Source organism: Glycine soja, chromosome 20 (assembly GCF_004193775.1).
Source record: "Glycine soja cultivar W05 chromosome 20, ASM419377v2, whole genome shotgun sequence".
NCBI classification, from domain to species: domain Eukaryota; kingdom Viridiplantae; phylum Streptophyta; class Magnoliopsida; order Fabales; family Fabaceae; genus Glycine; species Glycine soja.
In genome coordinates this window covers 30,268,529-30,293,691 of record NC_041021.1, presented here as the reverse complement: position 1 = coordinate 30,293,691, position 25,163 = coordinate 30,268,529, and the positions used below count along the sequence as shown (strand labels likewise).

Below are 25,163 nucleotides of genomic sequence, written 5' to 3'. Positions count from 1 at the left end.
GTAGTGATAAAGGAGTGTTTTTCTCACTCCAGGATCCATGATTTTAGTCCTTCCTCAAGCATTAAAATCAGTTTTGGGGACTTAGATAATAAATTAAAAAATTAGAAAAAATAGGTGAAATAGACAAAATAGGAGGACAAATTTTACAAATAAACCTATAATCTAACATAACATTTTTAATCAATTAACATAACAATGTCTCTAATACTCCTATGAACTTTTTTTTCGTTGAAAATCATCTTATATTCTCTAGAATGTATTCTAAAAAGTATTTTTTTTGCATATTATTGATTTTAGAAAATGTTATAATTTCCTTTTTTTTACCATGTTTTCCTACATTTCTATTTCCATGGGGATCATATATTTATTATTTGGTTCAAAACAATCAATCACAAATATTTTTTTATTGACTTCCATATTTAATCTTTATAAGGATTTAGTAACCGAATGGGAGTCTTTTATTATTATTAATATATAACGTAGTGTGTTGTGTCTTACATAGGTATTAAATTCATATTTTATAATTATAGGATTAATTATTTTATATTATTTTGAATTTTAACATATTATTAATTATTTAATTTAATTTCACTAAATATAAGTTAATAAATGTGTCAAGAAATATTTAAATATATTTTTATACACATTTATTTTTTTTATTTGTCTACAATCTTAGTATTTTTTTTTCTTGCATGATATGAACAATCAATTGTACGTGTTGGCTCTTTCCTATGTCTTTCTCTTCTCATTAAGGTGTGACATAATAAAAAAGGTATTTTTTCAATTTATCTTTTGGATTTAATTGTGATATTTTTCATGCATATTTGACGTAATTAGTTCTCTTTTTTTTCTTGCAAATTATACATTCGAAAAGATTCTAACATTTTTTTTAATCTTTTGGCATCTACTGTTGCAACAGAAGGTTACTCTTTAATGATGTGTCTAGAACATCCTATTGAAATGCCAAAATATCCAAACAGTGAATGTTCGTTGGAGGAAAATGTTAAATGACATGAAAATAAACCATGTTATAAAAGTGCAGAGATTGGAAACAAAAATACAAATTATGATTAGTGCATAAGTACTTATATTCTTAAAGCACAAATTTATCTTAACCTTGAACATTTGTGTTGATTTTGAATTGTAAAGAGAGCATGACAATGAAACAATTAGAGGCGAATGGTGGTAGCTATTATGGTAACTTTAAACAGAGAAACATATATATAGAGAGAGAGGTAACGGGGCTGGATTTTTTTTTTCTGTCTAGAGCTTCTTACCTAAGGTGTGCTTGTTGTTGTGCACCCACACCTTAAGCACATGAGGTTGGATGCTAGTTTGGGCACAAAACTCCTGCACAACACTATCATCGTGCTTTAGAATACTCCAGCCAAGCTTTTCTGCAAAGACCAACATCTTCTCCTTTTGCTCTTGGGTGAACCTAGTCCTGAAACGCTTCTTGTTGGACCCGCCATGAGGAGTGGCACCACTCGTTGGGTCTGACACTGCTTCCATGTCCTCCCTCGAGGACTGGGCCCCACCACTACCCCTTGACCTGGAGGGGAGTGCCAGTGTGGTGCATTGTTGCCCTTGCACACGGGGGTAGCCCACCTGCTCCCCATAGTACGCTGCCAACGGCAACGACGAGTGGTGGTAGTAGTAAGGCACCAGGTAGGTGTCATTGGGGGTCTCCTTACGATGGAAGTTTCGGTGGCAGTTGCACACGAGGCATTTTAGCGCATCCAGGGTTCCCTCCTCGCCTAGAGGCAAGAACTTGATGCATCCATCAAGTGTGTGGACGCCAGTTTTGATGGTGTGGTTCTTAAGGCACTCATGATACTTCTCATTGTCGTTGTTTTGAGCCAGGATGGGTGGTGTAGGGGTCACTGGAATCGCCACTGGTATCACCGCCGCCACTAGCTCCTCTTCACCTTGACTTGAGGGCGGTATTCCGAAGTTGTCGTGACTCGCTGTTGCTGTGGGCATCCTCAACTCAGTTTCCTCATGTTGCTTAAACTCCATTTTGGAAATATGAGAAGAATTCTGGCTTCAAAGTTGTGATAGCTAAGGGTGGTGGATGATTGAGCATATAAGGAAGCGCTGAAGAGGAAACAAACAAGAAGTGTTGAATGAACTCTCTTTCTCTCTCTCAAATAATAGTTTCAGTTTCATACACTTTTTTTCTACTTCTCTATTTTCTCCCTGATCCCCCAACCCTCGCGACTCTTAATTCTTTATCCTTGTACTAAATCCAATTACCTCGGTAATTTTTTATTAGTTTTTTTATTTTTATAGAAACATTAATGGTTTTTTGAGGAGACATAAATTTCTTGTCGGTGGAAAACATTAATCTGGGATCATTATTGCTTATAATACTAATTGATAATAGCAAACAAAAACTAATCCAGTCGATTAAAATCATATCTTACAAGATTGTAAATTTAAATCTAATTGTCAATGAAGACTTTATCAATAAATATTTTTCAAGTAATTTTGTAATTATAATACAATTGAAATATATGTCATTATGATTGATGCCGACACATCTTATAACACATTTCTTGAAACATGCTTCCTCCATTTTCAAAATAATTGACACTAGAAGTTTTTTCATACAAATTAAGAAAAAAAATTATATATTAATGAGAAAATCCATAATTGATATTATATTTATATGCTCAACAAACAATGAATATGCTAGAATATTAATAATTAATTTTCTCCTATGATTGAAATGACTTGTTTTACTTTATATTCACTTTCAAATCTTTTTTTCTTTTTATGATTATGTAGTACATATAACTTAATTTAAACAAGCAAATTATTCTAACTAAGCAATGTAATTTTTTTTTATAACCATCGTAGTTAGATCTTTGGTTCTTTCATGATTAATGGCACTTAAATTTTATCATCGCTTCCTAAATACACATTCAGCTAAACAAATGAATTTTAGTTTGAGTAAATTAGAGCAAAACCTCCTAAATACACATTCTTTCATGATTAATTCTCTTACTTTGTTTACTATTACAACAACCCCTACTAGGGGTACACAGTGTCAAGTTTTGTAAACATTTAATAGGAGATAATGTAATTTGTAAGGAGTCTCAATGCAATGGTGTTCATACAAGGGGGTTTAGTGTTGGTGTAAAAAAGGAGGAGTATTATATGTAATTTCAAGAAACCGCAAGGGATGTTATTGTAATCTTACTCTTTTAGGGTAAAGTCAAACAATATGTTAAAGACGCATTAATTTATTTGAATAATAAAAGTAAGTCTTTAATAGGTATGATTAATTTATTTGAATAATAAAAGAGAGTCTTTAATACAAGGTGTGATTCATTGTTTTGAATAATAAATTTATGGATTCTTCAAGGACAAGTTAAAGATGTGGTTTTTGGTGGACCAACCATTATTTTTAACCATTTATAACCACAATAATTAGGGCATTTGCTTCTTCCTTGAGATCCTAAGACACTTCCATAAGTTTTAGTTCTTTAGATCAACTTTGAAACTAAGACTTAATACTAGAGCTTAATTACTTTTAAGGTTCACCACCCCTTTCCAAATATGTGTTCAACTAAACAATGCATTTATGTTTGACAAAGTCAAACTATGCATTAAAAACATTTTAATTTATTGAATAATAAATGTGGTTCTTTAATATGAGGTCCAGTTAATTCATCTGAATAATAAATGGACGGATTCTTTGAGGACCGATTGAAGATGTGGTTTAAGGGACCATTACTTTGATTGTTTGTAGCGAGTCACTACCAATTGCATTAATATTTGCATATGTCATCATAATTTTTTTAGAATACTAAACATGCACAGTTGTTAGCCTTACTTTTATTGTGATCACCTTCCATGATAGTTGTCTTCTCTATCTCTCTCGTTCTAATCCTTGTTCTCTTCTCTCTTATCCTTGGTCCCTCTCCTTCTCTTCTTGTACTTGCTCTCCCCTTTTTTTTCTATACTCTAGTCTTCACTTTCTCATTTGTTCTCTTCTCTTTCATCCTCACTCTCTTCAAAACTAGGATGTCTATTGTAGCAACACTGCTCTTGTATATTCAAATGCTGCCCGTGATGTTTCGGTATATGAAGAGGCTTTAGGGTTTATTTTATCTCCAATGTTATTTCATTTCCTTTTATTCATTTGTTGTTTGTTATATGCAAAAGTTGCAAGCTGAGGGGAAATGTGTCAACCTTGTTTTCACCTTTTTTTTTTCTTTCTATTTTATAGATCTTGCTGTTTCAACACAAAATATATCAAATGCAACTCAAGCTTCAACTCTTAAAGTACCACCCTAACATCCCTTCCGAGGACCACTCCCTAACTCTAAACCCCATGTGTCTCTCTTGACCTTTTTAAACACCCCATTTTTTTTCTTAAAAGAAATTAAAAAGGATTATATTTAAAAATAAATAGAGTTTTAGAAAAATAATGAAGATTTTGGAATTAAATAAATAAATAGGCAAATAAAATAAATATATGTTCTTAAAAAATGTTTTATTTATTCATTTGATAGGTAGTAAAATAGAGTTTATTTTTATAAAATGATAAAATCACTACCACAAAAATGGTCTTCTACGATGCATGTTTTATTATGGTTGTACAAAAACTGATGTCATAAGTAAAGTGGTGACATTTTTGTAAACAACTGGAAATTTTCAAAGAGGATTTTATCAAAATCTTCTTTGAAAATGAATTACGACATCGGTTCTACAATGCGAAAATACAATGTCTTTAGGGAATGTGAACGGGCTCTCTCTCACTCCTTATTTTCATCTTCTTTTTAATCTCTTTCTCCCTCACTATTAGAAAATCCTAAATTCTCCTCCTTGCTCTCTCTCTCTCTCTCTCTGTCCGTGCCTCCATCACCGTGGAGATCCCCACGAAGCCGGTAAAGATACAGAGGCACAGGTGTTCATTGCTCACAAGATTGACTAGGATTCTTCATCGTTGAAAGCTATCCTCTTTCTCGTTCAAACATGGCATCTACATCCTCCTTATCAGGTATGTCTACTAAACCTTCGTTTAAACCCCAATCTCCATGCACATGCATTCGTTGCCTTAAAAAACTACAAACCAACGCTCAACTTATCATGCGAGTCTCACTATTCTAACTAAGATGTTGGGCCTTGTTTAACTGCAAAACCCTTGTGGTGCTCAAACTTATTGAGGGCTTAAATAAGAACCCTTTTTTGTTCGATTTTTCATCTGTTGATCTGCCCTTACTAACAACCTTGCATTTGCAATCATTTATACTAGAGTGTAGGGATACGACAAAGCTTCCTGGTGGGAGTTTGAATCTCAAGTTCTTGTGCGTGAGCCATCTTTATTTTAGTGGTCCTGAAGCAAGGTTTGAAAGATTACCTAAGTTGGTTAGAGCCACGATTGCGATAGGCCATGTTCTATTGGAGGTTATTAATAATGTGAAGTTTCTGCACATAGATTAGGTCCTACTGAGTGTGATATTTTTTTGTTACTTTCCATATTTTTAAGGAAGAAGGGGTTTCTGATGTTTTGTTGTTGTGATGAAGGACAAAGAGGAAGCGGACTTGATTCTTGAGTTTCAAAATTTAACCCACCTAGAATTGGGCTATTCAGATTATACTAGGGATTGGATTGAGAGGTTAGAAGTGATCAAGCGTTTCCCCAATCTTCAAATTCTTGACATTGATATGGTTTGATGAGTTGAACATTTAAAAGTGATTTCTATTTTTACCTTTTTCTTTACATAAATTGTATTAATTTTATTCTATAATTGTTGTTGACAGGGGAGTATTGACATGAATGCTAGAGGCGATGAAGGAGCAGATTGGCCATTCCCTCGATCTGTCCCTTCATGCATTTCATTACATCTTAAAACATGCGAAGAAGAAGAAGAAACAAAGAAACAAAGAAAGGTGGTGCTAGGTGTGGCTATTACTCTATTCTATGGTGACACCCAATGAGTCACTAGTTGACTCATATGACCCGTCTATATTAAAAAATTATAAATAATTTATAACTTGTAAACTTTTATACTTAAAAATATAAATGAAAATATAATCAAACTTCTATAAATTTGACTACTGCAATTTGACATTTCGATTATATAAATTAAATTTTCTAACAGCTACTATCGAAATATAATTACATTCCAATTAATTTGAGATTCATTGAAGTTTCCAAAGACAAATTATGCTTTAAAAAATATTTGTCTCATCATATTTTATGTTTTTTAAAATTTATTCCATTCTGAATTATTTATTAATTAATTTTTTTCTTTATTATCATTTGTTATCTTAACTAAAATTACTAAATTACCCATATTAAAAGTAAATATAAAGGATATAGAGAAAAGTCAGACAACAAATGGTAGAAACTGTAAAGTACTAGCTTTAGTGTGGTAAGGTAAGCACATCTCACGTAGAAGGTTGACGGCTATCGATTTCTAGCAATGCCACGTAGGAGTATTTGGTAGCTTTTAGTATATGAATTGTGTAGCATTTGACTGATTAGAGAAAAAAGCGTGAAAGCTACAACTAGGCTGCAAGCTTGCAACATCGGAGAACATGAAAAACTGTCTTTGCAGAGACAGAGAGGGAAAGATGTGAAAATACAGTTACCTAGGGGAATTTTGCGGTCTGCTCCGAGTCAACTACACTAGTTTGGCACTAGGTTTGATGACATGTCAACGAGTTACTTACAGAAATGATCCAACAATTGAATCAGCTCGGCTAAGGGTCTGGTTTCCGATTCAACCAGTCGGGCCGAGCCGAGTTTAATAACACTGATTGGGAGGGTTCCTTACTTAGTATTGAAAATCTTGCTTTCAATTTGATAGTAGGTAGTAAAGTTCTTCTTCATGGAGTATGTCTCATTAAGATTCTCCCGCATTTCACAAATTGAGGTAGAAAACATACAATTATAGCTTATTTTTTGAATAAGAGTGCCATAACCAGGTTTATGATAAGAGCATCCTCATTATCCCAGGCCTCAAACTTTGGACCACAACTTTCAATATGGCTTAACATCATATGCCTTTTGCAAGTTGTAAGAATGTACTGTGCCCATTGTAGATAGTTGTGACCATCAAGTTGATAAAAACCACCAAATTTGGAAGGTCGTCAAGACCCAAGGTGATAACTTATTCCTCTGCCATGATTAGAAGCCCGTTAGCATAAGAAAAATGCTGTAAAAAATAGGAAAGAGTGGCGTTGTAGATCTAGAGTGCACAACACTAGATTTAGTCAAATTGACCCCTGGGATAGTCAAAGGGCATGTTGACGAGCTGTTCTGTGCCAGTGCCAAAGAGTGGCCTACACATGCTAGGTATTAGGGTGACATGTAGGGTGGAGATCCGCCCTAATTCTTATGGTATCAAACTAGTAGAGGAAAGACACTCCTCCTATTCTGATCAATTGTCCTGAAGGCTGCAACGATAAAGGGAGTAAACAGAGGCATGTTGATATCAAGCACTGGAAACAGAGCTCCCAAGACTTGGAGCTCTGATACCATTTTGAGAAAAGGAAATGTGTGTGAATAGTAAAATCTCTGATTTCCCTTTTATAGGTAAGCAACTAAGCCTAAACAAGGAAATAATAAATTATTTCAAGAAATATAAACATCAGTATACAATGTCAGATATTAAAGTGAAGAAGTAACTTTCTCAACCAAACAACTTTACTAGTAACAGAAGACAAAGCACGATATTCAGCCTCAGTGGACGATTTAGAAATAGTTGGTTGTTTCTTAGAACGCCAAGAGAGAAGGTTGTTCCCTAAAAACACACAAAAGCTAGAAGCGGACCTTCTGGTATCAACATAGCTGGCCCAATCAGCATCAACAAAGACAGTGAATTTGAGAGAGTTATGAGCAGGGAAAATAAGCCTTGTCCTGGAGTAGATTTGAGATACTGCAGAAGATGATGGACAACATTTAGGTGATGAACTCTATGTTCTTTCATATATTGACTCAAGCGATTTACAACAAATGTTATATCAGGACGTGAAATGGTTAGATAAATTAATTTACCAATTAACCTTTTATACACTGAGGGATCAAGGAGTAAGTCTCCATCATGAAGATTGAGCTTCAAGTTGGGATCCATTGGAAGATTGGAAGGTTTGCATGCCAAGAAACTTGTATCTTCTAAAAGAGATAGAGTGTATTTTCTCTGGGAGAGTGAGATACCTTTGCTGGATTTAGCTATTTCTAAGCCAAGAAAATATTTCGAAGGGCCAAGGATCTTCAATTGAAACATAGATTGCAATTGACACTACTGCAAAAGTGAGATTTTATGACACTAAAACAAGGACAATTTTATAAAACCGCCTTAGTAAAAGATGCGACAAGCTTTCAACGCCAGTTTTCTAAAAACCGCCCTTGAAAGCAACATTTCAAACACGGTTTTTAAGAACCGTCTTTGTCTTTAGATATTTTCCCATTTTATATTAAGCTGAAAACAAACACAAAACCTCATCCATGTTTTCTCTCCTCAACCCACACACAGCCCCATCCTTCCCAAATTCCTTCTCTCCCAATCCCCAAATACTAAATCGTCACGCCTCGTAACAGTGTGCGCGGAGGTGAAACAGACCTCCACCGTCGCCACCACCACCACTTCCTCCGACAACAAGATCTGCGAAATCCTCGGCAACCACAACTACAACAAGCTCGGCCTCCCTTTCAACGAGTAGAAGTACCTTGCCAACGTCATAGTCGACACCATCCTTGACAATGTCTCCATCGCCACAACGCACTGCAAAACCCTAGAAAAGTCAGCGTCATTTTCTAAGTTAGGATGATAAGTGCCTTCTGGAAGAGCAAGTTTAAGCAATTCCAAAGTAATTGGTATTTCCTCTTAAACATGTTTGCTCTATTTTTAATAGCATTTAGATGAGGAGATATGAAAATAAATCTTTGCAGGTTTGGTTTACTCCCTTCGATCTGTTCGATGAAATTTCTCAGTGTGTTTCACTTTTATCTCATTGTTATGTTTTTACTACAATAATAACTATTCATTGGACCAACAACAGAGGACTAGTTTTCAGTAGTTCCATCACTGTTTTAAGGCTTTGGCTTTGGTTCTTCATCTTATTCAAGTTCTGGGTCTTCTTCATCAAGGTAAGGCTCTGGAGCAGGTTGTGAAGTTGGTTCCTACGCAGGATCTCATGCTGGATGGCTCTGGTTCTTCATCTTATTCAAGTTCTTGCTTAAGAGGTAGATATTCTATTTTATTTTTTTTAGCAATTGTTAATGTCATTTTGATTCCTTATTTCTTCTATTCCTTTCTTTGCCCCCTTCCCCCTACCCACCCTACAAGGAACAAGGTTCTTATTTTCCATTTCTCCCATAGTTCTACTTTAGCCTATGGTTATGAAAGTAGTATAATTATTGGATGCTCGAGCTGTGGCACATTCTATTCATAATTATACAAAAAGGGATTCTCAAGTTTATTATTTTGGGGGGCAATTTATTGGGGAAAGTTTATTCCAGAAATTCCCAAGTTCAAAAAAAAAGAGACGACCATGTAAAGATATAAGAAACTAAGCTGTTTTATGAAAATTGTATAAGCCTGATTCCTAAACTAGAGGAAACCCCAAGGAGTGCATAGTGACACATTCTATGCTTAAGAAAATTTTACTTGTATTATTGGCCCACCCATACTGGTTATATTCTCAGTCATTAAATGTTTATTATTGTCTTATAATTTTTTAATTGCTTTATTTTAGAGCGTCCTCCATATCAAGAACCCCTCGATTAGCCAACTCGGAAAAGAGTAGGTTTGGGATCTGCAAGGGGTCTTTCATATTTGCATGATCATTATGACCCAAAGATTATTCATTGTGATGTGAAGGCTAAAAACATATTGTTGGATGAAGAGTTTGAGGCTGTTGTTGGGGACTTTGGATTGGCCAAACTTATGGATTACAAGAAAAGGAAATATGAAGACCTAATTAGTAACTTTTCTTTCACTAGTGTGGTAATGGTGTGGAATTGAAGTTGAAGTTAGTTAGCTACAAACACAAAGGAAAAGGAAATACGAAGACCTGCTTAATAAATAATATAACATTATGCATTAATATCTATTTATTTGGGCTGGATTTGGGTATAAAAAAATTTCATACTTTGGTTTGTCTGAACAAGGAAGGGTTTTTCGTGCTGGTGTTTTGTCCTGGGATTATTTTCAATCTGAAGTGTTTTGGACTGATTTGTTTTACTTTCCTGATTTTACTACAATTTTATCATTTGTTTTGCTGCAAGAAGACTTGAATCATGGGTCGGCTTAGTTTTTTGACCCAATTGTTTTAGTTTGAGGTTGGTAAGCAGTGCTTACTGATGTTTTTGCACAGTTGTTCCTCTATATGTTGGTGTGTTTGTTTGGACATCTATTTCAGAATGTGCAATGCAAGGTCATAGGTTTGTTGTGGCTACCCCTGTTTCCTTCATGCTTGCTTTCTTCCTGCTCCTTGCACCTTGTTTTTCTTTAAATAGTTTCGAATTTTTAGACTCCACCTGTTTGTGGTTGTTGCTTGCATGATTGCATGATTGCACTCTCAATACATCAGTTACACAAAATTTTATAAGATGTTTTCTTGATATTTTAAGAATCAATAGAAGTCACATTCAATTTGCTCTATCTTTTGTATCCATTTTCTTCTGCTTCCATTTTGGTTCCAGTTTACAAACAACTTACAAGTTTACAATTGGGTAGGCTTAGCAGCAAGTTCCTTAGAACTGGGTCTGGTTTAAGTTCTCACCAAATGAAGATTTTAACTGTTATGAATGTAGCATTAGCATTCCACATCTTCATATATTATGATATGCATCTTTCTAGTAGCTATTTATGTTGCTATTTTTATGCATCACTGTCTGATATGTTATTGCCTTGATATATTATGCTTTAAACTTTTTATTTCCTTTTTTTTTCATAGTGCATAAGAATTGATGGCGCCAATCCTGTAGAGCTCTCAGCCATGGGTCGAGAAATAGTAACATATTTTTGCTTTCCATTTTCATTTTTTTTCTTCTATATCTTATATTGTGGTGCCTATTCTTGTATTTATCATAAGAAATAAAATTACATGGAAGCACTCTGTCCTCACAATTTTTATCTATTTTGAATTTAATTTACTTCAATTTTTATTTTATATTAGTTTAAGTGGATACTATCAATATATTACCAATTGGTTTTAATAGGATTTGTTTATTTAGATTTTACTTTCGGTAGTTTTTACTCAAGATATTTATCCTTATGCTATATTAAAGAAAGTGTCTATATTAGTTTTAATTAAAATAATAAAGAATATAGTGACTATGCCGAAAAAAAAATATATGGGCAAAAGTATGATATATAAAAGTAAAGTCAAACATCCTTCAACCTTTAGCAATAAAATGTTAACTATTTAATTATGGGGATTTGATAAAGCTAGGATCATAATTGACAATCTCTATTACTGTCAGCAGGTTCAAGGAATGGGGATTTGATAAAGGTTGGGGCAACATTGCAGGAAGGGTTAAAGAGACAATGAAATTGCTCTATGAGGTACTAGAATCAGCAGATCCACTGAAATTGGAATCACTTTTCAGCAGGCTTCCAAATATGTTCAACATAGCTTTCCTCTCTATTCATGGATAATTTGGCCAAGCAGATGTCCTAGGATTGCTAGACACAGGAGGCCAGGTGGGAATTTCTCCTTATCAATGATTTCATTTAAGAAAAAGTTATGCAGTCAAAAACTTTGTTCCTAAATCTTTTAATGATGCTATTTTGTCTAACAACCACTCTTGAATATAGCTGAACATAGTCAAAAGTATGACGTTTTTTTTCTGGTTTTGTAACACTACTCTTTATTGAATAACTTCAATGAGGTTGGGGCTTCTTTTTTTTTTTTAACAGGTGGTATATATTCTTGATCAAGTAAGGGCCTTAGAGGAAGAGCTACTCCATAAGATTGAGTTGCAAGTCCTTGACGTGAAGCCTCAGATTCTTGTCGTAAGCTACTAAGTACTAACTACTAATACAAAAAATATAAACCTGGATGATAGTTTTTAATTATTTTAATTTTTTGTTAGTGTCGTGCAAGATTATAGGCTTACACTCTTTTATTTATTGTTATTGTTGTGCAAGATTGATGCATGTTTGATAATGACATGTTGACTGGTAATAAATGACAATTTTTCAGTGAGGAAATTTAGCAGTAAGGAAAGTAGGATCATTATACTTTCTCAAATAAAATGTTTTCCATGTTATGCCTTCTATGACAATAGTCTCATTGCTAAATTGCCAAACTAGGAACCATCTAAAGAAAGTAGACATTTCTTTTTGTATAGTTTGTGATAATTGTGACCTATGATGCTTTTGACAGACTTTCACAATGATAGTAATCTTCTGCCCTATAAGTGCTCCCAAAAATTATTAGATGGAAGCGATTTGAAGTAGGCATATAATTTTTTCAAAGAAACTTAATCATTAGTGTTCAAATTCATGTGTGAATTCTTTCTTACATAAGAAACTTAATCATTAATGTTCATATAATTTTTTACTTGTATTTATAAATACTTGCAAAATATATGAGATACTTGTTAGTATCAAATTAATTGTGTGAATTCATTCTTACATAAGAAATTAAAATTTTTGTTCTTGTGGGAAAGATAATCTCTATTTATACTTTCATTCTCACATAATCACACATCTTTTTTATTTTATATTATAGCACATGTTTTTTGAACTTTCACATTTAACCAGATCCATGTTTTTTCTTCTTCTTTTGTTGTGTTAGGTAATCAAAATAAATTATGTTTTCTTCAATTTTTAGCTAATATTAATTTCTTAATTAACTTTACGGGTATAATGGGATATTTATTAAATAATCATTTCAACAATATTTTATTAATTAAATTAATTGTTATACTTTTAAAACTGAAAGCTTCAAAGTTCAAAATGTTTTTTTATACAATTTATTTATAATTGTAATTACTGGTTTATAAAAATATATGAATTAGATTAAATTAAATTATTTGTTATTTTTTATTTTATATTTTCAGTATTAATTGTATTTGCAATAATCATACAGAATATGAGATACTTATTAGTGTACGTAAAATGTTCTTTGTGTGTTTGATAATGAAAAACCAACATAAATGAATTTATTAGTATTTTGTTACAAAAAATCTACTTTTTATTTTATACTACATATTCAGGTATCTGAAATTTGTAACAAATAAAATTTCAAATTTATTTAGAATTTAATATACATAATGGTTAAAAATTATATCAAATAAAATTTATATTTCACAAAAAGAGTTATTAAATAATATATATAAGTATCTAAAGTTTAATCTTAGAACAAAGTAAATCTTCACCTATACATACACTCACACACATACATATGTGATATTACACTTTTGTGATATTTTTTTGTAATCTTAAAAAAGTAAATAAATCTAAAAAGTAAATATTACACTCTTGGCTCGCCATATCCCTTGCCTTGCCTTCCAAGTATTTCCGTGGCAGGCCCACTATTCCATTCCGAATTTGCTTCATGCGATCCAACTCTTTTGCTGAATCCCCAATCACAGCTGCAATCTTGCTCAAGGAAGGAAGAAAGCTGGAGAAAAGATACGGTTTTCTCCCCCCGAGAGAGCATCCTAATATCTCTTCAAACTCTTCAATAGTTGGTACTATTTGGAAGTCCCCAAACGTGAAACACCTCAACGGCTGGTCATAGTATTGGGGGAGGGACACGACAGCTTCCGTAAATACCTCCGCTACGGTCAAATCTAGAATCTTCCCGTACACTTTGCGGAAGGCTTGCCTTTGGAGAGGTCCCATCAATCGTCCTAATTCCTTGAGGCTAGTGACATCTAGACCTTTAACCTTGACTTGATAAAACCTTTTGCCATATTGATTTGTCCTCATCATTTTACCTAAAAAAGGGGTGGATCAAGACTCCGACATGAATGATGCAATGCGTATGCATGAAACGGAAAGAAAACAACACAAAGGGGTAATTCACACATACGAGACCGCAGAGATCCAATTTTAATGCTACGTTTCGGGCATGACGGCGCCTCAACGTAGCATTAAAAAGGTTACGTATTACTCCAAAGAAACCAAACATCACTAGCAAAATTATAAACTAGTGCTATTTACCAAAAATGCATGAGAACGAATGGCACGGAGCGTGTTTGCTCTTTGCCCCTATTTGGGAACCTAGGACAATATCTAGGGGTCTCTAATAACTACTCCCCAACAATTCATAACTCACACGGCTGTTTTCTAGAGGTATCATCACTCAAGATAATAATGTTGTGGCGGTATGGAATACCAGCGACAACACATTATAAAGAGAGAAAGCTCTAGACGAGGTTTCTCTATTATCAAGCAAGTCAGAGACCAAGCATGATGATAGATTCACCTCCACTCCTTAAATTCCCATGAACCCGGGTGTAGGGCCCCTTTTTTTTTTACTCAAACTCGTGGGTGTTTAGAATGCAGTGTAAAGAATGCGAAATAGACAACAATTATTTACATTTTACACAGTTCAATAAAAGCACACCCAAAGTTTCACAATTCCACAATTCCTAAAATAGGCCTAACTCACAAAAAGGTCCCCAGTGGAGTCGCCAACTGTCGCAACGTGCCCTTCGCGGGCGAGCGAGGGCGAGGCTCACGGGTGCGCTTTCCAAAGGAGGAAAGATGCGCGGAGTTGCCACCAACGTTTATTTGTGGAAAACGTCGGAAAAAACCGAAGGAAACCGGTCAAAAATAAAAATTCTAAGTTCGGAAGTTGTATTTACGTTTGAGGAAGGTATTAGCACCTCTTACGTTTGTCTCAAAGGACAACAACCTATTTTTTAGAATTGTGGAATTGTGTTATCTTAACTTTTATTTCTTTTTATTTTTTGAGGTCGACAAAAGCGGGGCTTTTGCTCCTACATACCCTCCTTTGGAGAGAAAATCAGACCTACGTAGTTCTTTCTTATGCGTGAATCAAGTGATTCTTTTTACTTGGTGTGATGATCATTTTAAGGCGTTGGACCTTAAAAATGATCCATTTTACTTGGTAAGAAACTGAAATGATAAACTTTCAAAACTCTATTTTTGTGGACGAGCTTGACTAGGCGAGTTGATTTTAGCCTTAGTTTCACTTTAGTTATTAGTCAATTCAATTTAAGAATGAGAAATCCCAAAGAGAAAACGTCCGATTGATCTTTCGCTTTTATTTTACTAAAAGGTATTTTTGATTATTATATTATTATTTTACCTCTTTTTTGATTTCCAACGTGGTTACGGCACGACCGAACGATCGGAATTCATTTCAAACGAAAGTAACGGATGTTACAATTTAAATGATCGATGGAAATTTATTTTATTTTTAGATTAGGTGAGAAATGACTAAAATAAATGGCTTAAGCACGTCAAAAGGGGGTATAAAAAGTAAATGAAAACGAGAATACAAATACATGAAACAAAATGTGGACCACCACGGGTACATAGAATGAATTGAAAAGCTTGGTTTGAGGTACTTACCCGTTGAAGACTGAAGAAAACGAAGAACGAACGATGAATCCTGAAGAACGGTCGAGAATCTTCGCGTAATTACTCACGGAAATGTTACGGAAACGTTACGGAAGCGCCTCAACTTGGATTTTCTTCACGGAACTAATTTTCCTCAGCTATTTCGAGAGAGAGAGAAGTGCCTAAGGGGCTGAACCCTTTTCTTCTTCACTTCTCCCCCTATTTATAGCAAAAAAGGGGAGAAGCTTGTCGCCCAGCTCGCCCAGGCGAGCAAGGTTGCTTCCTCCAGAAGCAACAACCTTCTGGAGGGCCCAAGTGGGCCTGGTTGCTATTTACACCCCCATTTTTACTAAATACACCCCTGCCTTTTTTTTGGTGATTCTTTTTCCGTAACGTTACGAAATTTTACGAATTTCGTAACGATACTTATTTTCCTTCCGCAAGGTTACGAATCCTTACGGATTATGTATTTACTCTTTTTTAGCTTTCGAAGAAGTTACGGAAACCCACGGATTGCGCAAAAACACCTCTTTTTGACTTCCACCACATTACGGAATTTCACGGATCGCGCAAACCTGCTTCCTTTTGATTTCTGAGACGTCTCAGGACTTCATTTACTGTGTAACAAAGGACGCCAAGTATCTCAAAGCGGCTAACCAAAGGTTGCATGTCATCAAGTAATAATACCCAGACGAAATTAGGGTATGACAGGCTCCATTGCCGTCACTCCAAAATGGTCAAGTGACTAAATCAAACAAAACAAACACTCTGAGGGAGTTCCCGAAGAGATTTGCAAAGATAGGATAAGGTTGCATGAATCATCACCTCTTTCAAAAGGACAGTCAATCTGTGTTTTCCAAAAAAAATCAAAATCAAAATCACAAGATAGGGAAAGAATGTCATGAACATTGTACAACTTTCCATTACATTGCATTGTTTCATATGAAGTCCGCACTTACCAAATTTCACGACAAAGGTTGCATGCATCTGCATCCCTAAAAATCATGTTAACTGCATAGATTTCCTACATCTAATGTCCAAATCTTGTGAATTTAGGATGACCGACCCTCTCGATGAGTCGATCTCTTGCTTTCTCATAAGGTTGGACCCTTGGGTACTAGTACCTACCACGTTCAGAGGACTGTACGTCCTCACCTTAAGAGGGCTACACGTCCTCGCCTTTAGAGGACTACACGTCCTCACCTTCAGAGGGCTGCACGCCCTCGCCTTCAGCAGGCTACACACCCTCACCTTTAGAGGGTCATGTACCTTCACCTTCAAAGGACTAGACGTCCTCTCCTCCAGAGGACTACATGTCCTCACCTTCAGAGGACTACGTGTCCTCGCCTTTAAAGGACTACACATCCTCACCTTTAGAGGGCTGCATGCCCTCGCCTTCAGAGGGCTTCACGCCCTCGCCTTCAGAGGGCTTCACGCCCTCGCCTTTAGAGGGCTACGCGTCCTCACTTTCAGTGGGCTCCATATCCACACCTTAAGATAATTTAAGGTCCTCTGCCCTTAAATGCTTAACCGAGACTCGCGCTCCCGATTAAGGGGCCAGTAGTTTCCTTTTATCAGTTTCTGGGCCACCCCCTGATATTGGAGGGCGACCAACTGCGCAAGTACAAGCAGAGAAGGAGGCTATCACGCAGCTACTATGCATACCGGGGCAAGATTTCACCCGTGCCGCTGCAAAGAGACAAGTGTGGATCATGCGCACCAACATGACCACTCTTACACAAATATAAATGACGTTGCTACTTAGCAACATTCTGCCCAACGACCGTAATGCCGATCTCCCCCTGCAGAAGTATCAGTTGGTCTGTGCCGTCCCGACATAGGTAGGTATGCATTATTTCCAACTGATTTCTAATGCCATCTACTATTTGTAGGGGTCACGCCCACAAGACACCCAGTGGACTCGGAGAAGTCCAACAGGGCCCCGGGGTCTCCAGCTCTGATTGCGAGCCTCTGTCAGTCCTACAGGGTGCCCGCTCCCCCCAGCAAGGTCACGCCATCATGACATAGGTAAGTATGCACATCGCTCAATTGATTTCTGATGTCATCTATTGTTTGCAGGGATCGCGCCCGCAAGACACCCAGTGGAGTCGAAGAAGTCCAACAGGGTCTTGGGGCTTCCAGCTCTGATTACGGGCCTCTGTCAGTTTTACAAAGTGCCTGTCACCCCCAACAAGGTCATTAGGCCCCACATTAACCGTGTTTTCATCAAGAAGTACTGCGCCCCCAGGCAGGCGCAGGGCGAGACACCACAACAGCATTGGGATGGCCAGCAACAGGCAACAAATGCACCGCCGCCACCTCCAAAGCCCCTAAGCTCATCCATGAAAAGGTTAGAGTATTGCCTACGACACATGGTCGACCAATAGGCAACCAAGTCCAAAGCCAAAGGTAAGCAAAGTACTAGGTCCGTGACCAACAAGTCATCAGGCGTCCAACTCAAGACGTTAAAGAAGTGCTACTAGGAGGCAACCTAGTACCTTTTGAATCTATGCTTGTTATTTGATCACTTTTTATAGTAGGACGCACCTAGTTGCTCATGATCCTAGGAATTTAAATAAAACAAGCACAAGCTCAGAAGGTAGTCATACCTCACAAAATATATGTATGTATGTTTAGGTAGCAAGATACCTTGGATATGCATGTATATAACAAAAATATCTCACAAAACATATATATGTATGTTTAGGTAGCAAGATACCTTGGATATGCATGTATATAACAAAAAAAATACTTCACAAAATATATATATGTATGTTTAGGTAGCAAGATACCTTGGATATGCATGTATATAGCAAAAATACTTCACAAAACATATATATGTATGTTTAGGTAGCAAGATACCTTGAATATGCATGTATATAGCAAAAGTACCTCACAAAAATATACACATGTTTAGGTAGCAAAATACCTCATGAAAAGAAAAAAACAAAAACAAACAAGGAAAAGAAATAAACACATGATAAAAAGGAAAAAAGAAAAAAGAAAAATAAGTTGTCTAGCTGAGAAACCAACATGCTTTTGAAAAGAGATGACTTCCAGCTTTTCTTTGAAAAAAATTCACTGATCATAACCAGCTTTTGAAAAAAAATATGTATACACCAGAAGGATGAATGTTGTGAAAATTTTCCTGAACACCCAAAAATGGACTCGAATGAATGTACAAATTGATGAGAGAACATATTTTGGAAGCATTGGGTTGACTTAAATAGAGGAAATGAATCCTGAGCCCTTGCATCACATGACCAAAAAAATTTCGACACTTGAGTGTCCACATAGGTGCATGCATGACTAGTTTTGCATAAAATTTCCAAATCATCATTGCTGCATTTGCGTCATGGAAATAATGTGGGACATTCCCTTTTATCCCTGAACCAGACCAACACCCTGACACATATCATGTCCATCCATTCTACAAGCCTTGAGCCAAAGTCCCAATTTACCATAAACCTTGACCCAGTGTGAGAATGTCAATCCTTTCCCTTAGAAGAAAACAAAAAGAGAAAATTCCCAATCGAAGAGTGGGAGAAAGGAAAAAAAGAAAGGAAATTCCCAATCAAAAAAGCGGAAGAAAACAAAAAGAGAAAATTCCCAATCGAAGAGTGGGAGAAAGCAAAAAAAAGAAAAAAATTCCCAATCAAGGATCGAAAGAAAACAGAAGAAATATGCAGAAAGGTCTTTTGGACCAGACAACATCTGAACAAATATAGAGTTACTACCAAGTAAACAAAAAAGGGGGGGGGGGGAAACCACGACCTGAAGTGGTCCTCTTCCTTTGATTGCCAACCAAAATCCTGTGCGTCGGTGACTTGTTCGCCTCACACTAAACAAAAAAAAGAAAAGGAAAAGGCCAAAAACACTCAAAGCCAAAGTTCCCACCAAAAAAACACCATTCCCCAAGAAAAGTCCTATTGATCCATGATCACGCATGTAATCTTTGATTTGATAGGAAATGATTTGCAAAATCAAGTCATGACATATCTATGGTTCGGAATTAGGATGAAACACTTACCTGTGTGAGATTGATAATACACTTTGAGTGATTTTCTTCTATTTTTGTTGAACCCAGTGTTTCCTCTAAATGGTCATTTAGAAGCAAAATGCTAAACATCCAAAATCTCATTTATGGTTAAGAGAAAATTTCATCAGCATACTCTCCTTCCCCGGTAGACACATTTTTTTTCATCCGAAAAGCATATGTTGCTCTGATTAGTTGGAAGTTTTGTCTCTTTACTAAAGCATGTTCGCATTTTAGTGAAGAAAACACCGAGACTACTTTTAGTCTCACAAGTTATCCAGAACTACGTAGGTCTGAGTTCCTCATTGAGGATACGTAGGAGTAAGAGCCTCGCTTTTGTCGGCCACCCCACAATCTCCGTCATACTAACCTTGGAGTCATCCGACAAGCAGAAATACCCTAGCGGTTATCCGTATAAACTTTTTGCTATCTATAAGACTCAAAGCATGATAGCATGCAGAGACTAAAGTCATCTTCTGTGCCTTTTGTCATCCAGAGGTGGCGGGCCCGATGACATGCGGGAACCATTTGGTCCCACACCTTTTGCTATCTATAATACTTAAAGCATGATAGCACGCAGAGACTAACATCGTCTTCTGCGCCTTTAGTCATTTAGAGGCGGCGGGCCCGATGACATGCAGGAACCATTTGGTCCCGCATTTTCTTTTGCTATCTATAAGACTCAAAGTATGATAACACGTAGAGACTAACGTCGTCTTCTGCGCCTTTTGTCATCCAGAGGCGGCGGGCCCGATGATATGCGGGAACCATTTGGTCCCGCACTTTCTTTTGCTATCTATAAGACTCAAAACATGATAGCATGTAGAGACTAACATTGTCTTCTGCGCCTTTTGTCATCTAGAGGCGGCGGGCCCGATGACATGCGGGAACCATTTGGTCCCGCACTTTCTTTTGCTATCTATAAGACTCAAAGCATGATATCACGTAGAAACTAACATCGTCTTCTGCGCCTTTTTTCATCCAGAGGCGGCGGGCCCGATGACATGCGGGAACTATTTGGTCCCGCACTTTTAAAATACTTTTGCTATCTATAAGACTCAAAGCATGATAGCACGCAGAGAATAATGTTGTCTTTTGTGCCTTTTGTCATCCAGAGGTGGCAGGCCCGATGACATGTGATTATCCGCACGCTCAATGAAGGATAAATGCGCAGAGACAAATTCTGCGCCCTTTATCATTCAAGAGCAGCGAGTCAAGTGGTAAACGTGCATAGACGAATTCTGCGCCCTTTGCCATTCTGATTTTGCAAATTGGGTGATAAACGTGCATAGACGAATTCTGCGCCCTTTATCATTCAGGAGTAGCGAATCGAGTGGTAAACGTGCATAGATGAATTCTGTGCCCTTTTCCATTCAGATTTCGCAAATTAGGTGATAAACACGCATAGACGAATTCTGCGCCCTTTATCATTCAGGAACAACAAGTTGGGTGGTAAACGCGTAGAGACAAATTCTTCACCCTTTATCATTCAAGTGCAGCAAGCTGAGTGGATAAACGCGTATAGACGAATTCTGTGCTCTTTATCATTCAAGAGCAGCAAGCTGAGTGGATAAATGCGCATAGACGAATTCTGCGCCCTTTATCATTTACGAACAACAAGTTGGGTGGTAAACGCGTAGAGACAGATTCTGTGCCCTTTATCATTCAGAAGCAGCGAGTCGAGTGGTAAACGCGCATAGACGAATTCTACACCCTTTGCCATTCAGATTTCGCAAATTGGGTGATAAACGTGCATAGACGAATTTTGCGCCCTTTATCATTCAGGAACAGCAAGTTGGGTGGTAAACGCGCAGAGACAGGTTCTGCGCCCTTTGTCATTCAGATTTCGCAAGTCGAGTGATAAACGCGCAGAGGCAGATTCTGCGCCCTTTGTCATTCGGGGACAATAAGTCGAGAGGTGGGCGGAGACAAATTATGGTCATTTCACGCACCTTTTTGCCATCGAGAGGCAATCGTGTCCGGTGGCACGCAAAGACAAATTATGATGCAAGCTCCATTGGAGCTTGTAGGCCTAGGATCTTCTTCATCAATGGATTCCTTTGCTTCTAGGAAGATAAATGGCAGTAGAATGGAGAAGGAAGAGAGAGAGGAGACGCCACTTCAAGGAGAAGATGAGTCTAGAAGAAGCTCACCACCATAGGAGGCCATGGATAAGAGCTTGGAGGAAGAAGGAGATGAATGAAGGGAGAGGGAGAGAAGAGCACGAAATTTTGTGCTCAAAAAGAGCTCTGAAATCTGAAGTTAATATTCAAATGATCAAAGTTCAAAAAAAATGCACACACATGACCTCTATTTATAGCCTAATTGTCACACAAAATTGGAGGGAAATTCAAATTTCACTTGAATTTGAAATTGAATTTGTGGAGCCAAACTTTGGAGCCAAAATTTCACTAATTATGATTAGTGAATTTTAGTTATGGTTCAGCCCACTAATCCAAGATCAATTCCAAGATTCTCCACTAACTGTGCTTAGGTGTCATGAGGCATGAAAAGCATGAAGGACATGCACAAAGTGTGACTATATGATGTGGCAATGGGGTGTAGTAAGCAAATGCTCACCTCCCCCTCTAAAATTTAATTGGATTGGGCTTCTACCAATTCAATTAAATTTATTTCCAACCACACACATCAAATATCCACTTAGTGCATGTGAAATTACAAAACTACCCCTAATACAAAAACTAGTCTAGGTGCCCTAAAATACAAGGGCTGAAAAATCCTATATTTCTAGGGTACCCTACCTACATTATGGAGCCCTAAATACAAGGCCCAAAAATAATGAAAACCTTAATCTAATATTTACAAAGATAAGCGGGCTCGTACTTAGCCCATGGGCCCGAAATCTACCCTAAGGCTCATAAGAACCCTAGGGCCTTCTCTTGCATCTCTGGCCCAATCTACTTGGAGTTTTTCTATCCAATGCCCTTGCGGAGTAGGATTGCATCATTCCCTCCCCCTTGAAAAGGATTTGACCTCAAATCCCGAGATTCTTGAAACTCTGGGCTTTTTTCCTCAACAGCTGTAAAAAGAACAAAAACATATGTATTAGTGGTGTTTAGTATGTTGAAGTAAGGTAATGTCTGAAAACTCATTTCCTGGGCATCTTCCCATGAAGGAACATGGTTCCTCACCAACTCAATGAGTGGTGCTACAAGTATAGAAAAATATGGGGCAAACATTTTGTAAAAGTTTGTTAAGTCTTGGAAGCCCCAAATTTTTCTTACACTTGGTGGAGCGGGCCACTCAGGAATGACCTTTATTCTCTTAGGGTTCATGGGAACCCTTTGATCACAATTTAAAAAATTAAGAAAAGTAAATCAATAGAACATACCTTTTTCTGTATTTTCATGTTGATTATTCCTACCAAAAAGTATGACAAACCTAAGGTGTCCCATATGAGTGCCTAAGTTTTTATTGAAACTAAAAATAAGAACAAACCTACCTAATGAGTCCCTATGTACACAAATCATGAAGATGTTGGGTGCACGAGTTATTTTACAAAAGAGTGTTGCACCACGCAAAGCATTCATTACACCACCTATTTTAGGGATTTGGTGCCTAATAATACCTATTTTGGGCACCAACAAAGCACAAGGATTTAATCTCTTGTGAACCAAACCCTCATCCAACAACTCCTTTACTTGAGGAATAAACTCAAGCCTAAGAGATGTGGCAATGCTAACAAGTGTCTTTTTACAAAGGAGAAAATGTGGAGGTTGTCTAAGAAGGGGAATTTCTTTAATATTTGTCTTTATTTCAAAATGTCTTTCCTTCTTAGCTAACCTCTTGGAGGAGACACTTACCTCCTTACACTCCTCCTTAACAATTAAAGGTTGTCCTTCTTCTTGGGGGTAGATCTCTTCACTAGATTCTTCCCCTTTTGCTTCTTCACTTTCACTAGAGGAAGGTGAAGTAGTAGCCTCATCTTGGCTACTATAAATGTCTTGGCCCCTCATAATCATAGTTTTCTTGGTGGGGCATTGAGAAGTAATGTGTCCTCTTCCAAGACATTTAAAGCACTTCATGGAGCTAGTCTTCTCTTGCATACTAGCCTTAAGGGGTTGCTTTTCTATTGTCTTCCCTTTATCATCTTTGGTCTTAGAAGGTCTAACCCCTAAGATTCCTTGACCTTGGTCTTTCTTTGGATAAGAGTGAGAGCCATAAGATTTTGAAGTAGACTTCCTTTTAAGTTGTTGCTCTACCCTTATTTCCCAATCTAAATTAGCCTCTACATTGTGCTTCCCATGGAAGTATGGGAGTTTAATGTTAACCTCTTGAGGCTTTCTTTCATTTTCTCTCCAATGGGAGTGAGGTCTAAGATGTGACCTATGCCTTCCTTCATAATAGTCACGAAGTTCTTCACTTAGGCTCTTGCAAGAGTTATGACTACTATAGGAGACATGTTTTTCTCTTTTCATTTCTTTCATTATTTTTCTTCTTTCTTCCTCTCTTATTTTCTCTCTTTCATCTTGACTTATTTCTTCCACTCTTTTTTTACCTTTTTCTTTTCTCTCTTGTTTTTCTTTCCACAACTTAAGGGATCTCAACTCATCTAATATCTTATACAAGGGGTCCTTAGGAGTAGAACCCTCACCATTAACACTAGATGAAGAATGAAGACTAATGTTGGTTCCTAAGTTATGGTTCTTTCTTGTTGGGGGTTTGAAAACAAAAGGTAAAATAAACTATGGTTGAAACTAGCCAAAATAAACACTAAAAGAGATGTGAAAGATAAGGTAAAAACTAATTGGTAAAAGGCAAGCTATCTAGGCGGTTTGACAATGGAGGGTAAAGGAAATAAGCTATGAAAATAAGCAAGAAATTAAAGTGCAAGAAATGCAAACTAGGCGGATCCTAGGAGTGTTTGGATGACCTTATTTAAGGTTCCCAACAAAACACTCACTATCCTAAGGGGAAATTGCCTAAAATTATTACACACAAATGGAAGTAGGGTGACCTAGCGGAGGCTCCCAACTTACTTCCAATGAAAGGCCTTTTTGTTACAAAATTTGAAAGCAAAGCAAATTGCCAATTACAAAATTACAAAGAAAAAAGTCCTCAATTGTGGTGGCTATTCTATCTTTAGTGTTTCACTCAATTTGGAGTGCTTCTTAGTCCAATAGCTCTTAAGGTGGTTGGCCCCTTGCTTCTTGACTCAAATTCTACAAGATATGGCACCAATCCTCCTTTCCAATTCCCTATATGGCAACTCACAAGCAAGGAAATAAAGAGACAAGCAATAACCAAAGACCAAAAAAAAAATGAAATGAAAGCTAAACCAATAGAGTTTTAAAAAGACAAATTTCCAAGGATTATTCAACAATTAAAGCAATGAAAAGCACAAAAAAACAAGCTAGGACTCAAAGAGAAACCTAGAATGGCTCTAGAGTAGAGTAGAAAAACTCTAAAAAAAAGACTCAAGAAACCTCTAGTTTTGGCACTTGTTTTCACAATAATTTTCAATTGAAATTTCAGAACTAGGATTGGTATAAAAGAGGCACCAATTATAGAACAAATTTTGAGCCAAAACAACAAGCACACTTTCCTTTCACTTTTTTGTTTTTTCCTGGACACTGATTTTTCTGCCAACTTGTGAG

General features: G+C 36.8%; 1 protein-coding gene across 1 annotated transcript; it reads right to left on the bottom strand.

The window, feature by feature from the left end:
* Window positions 1-1,133: 1,133 nt before the first annotated feature.
* Window positions 1,134-2,161, bottom strand: LOC114401693 (zinc-finger homeodomain protein 2-like). Its single transcript, XM_028364272.1, has one exon. It carries the CDS (start codon window positions 2,017-2,019, stop codon window positions 1,264-1,266), a length of 756 nt encoding a protein of 251 aa, XP_028220073.1. The 5' UTR covers window positions 2,020-2,161; the 3' UTR covers window positions 1,134-1,263.
* Window positions 2,162-25,163: the final 23,002 nt, after the last annotated feature.

Bases quoted from the DNA above. Each gene is read 5' to 3' on its own strand.
- LOC114401693 (XM_028364272.1), bottom strand. From the start codon at position 2,019: ATGGAGTTTAAGCAACATGAGGAAACTGAGTTGAGGATGCCCACAGCA.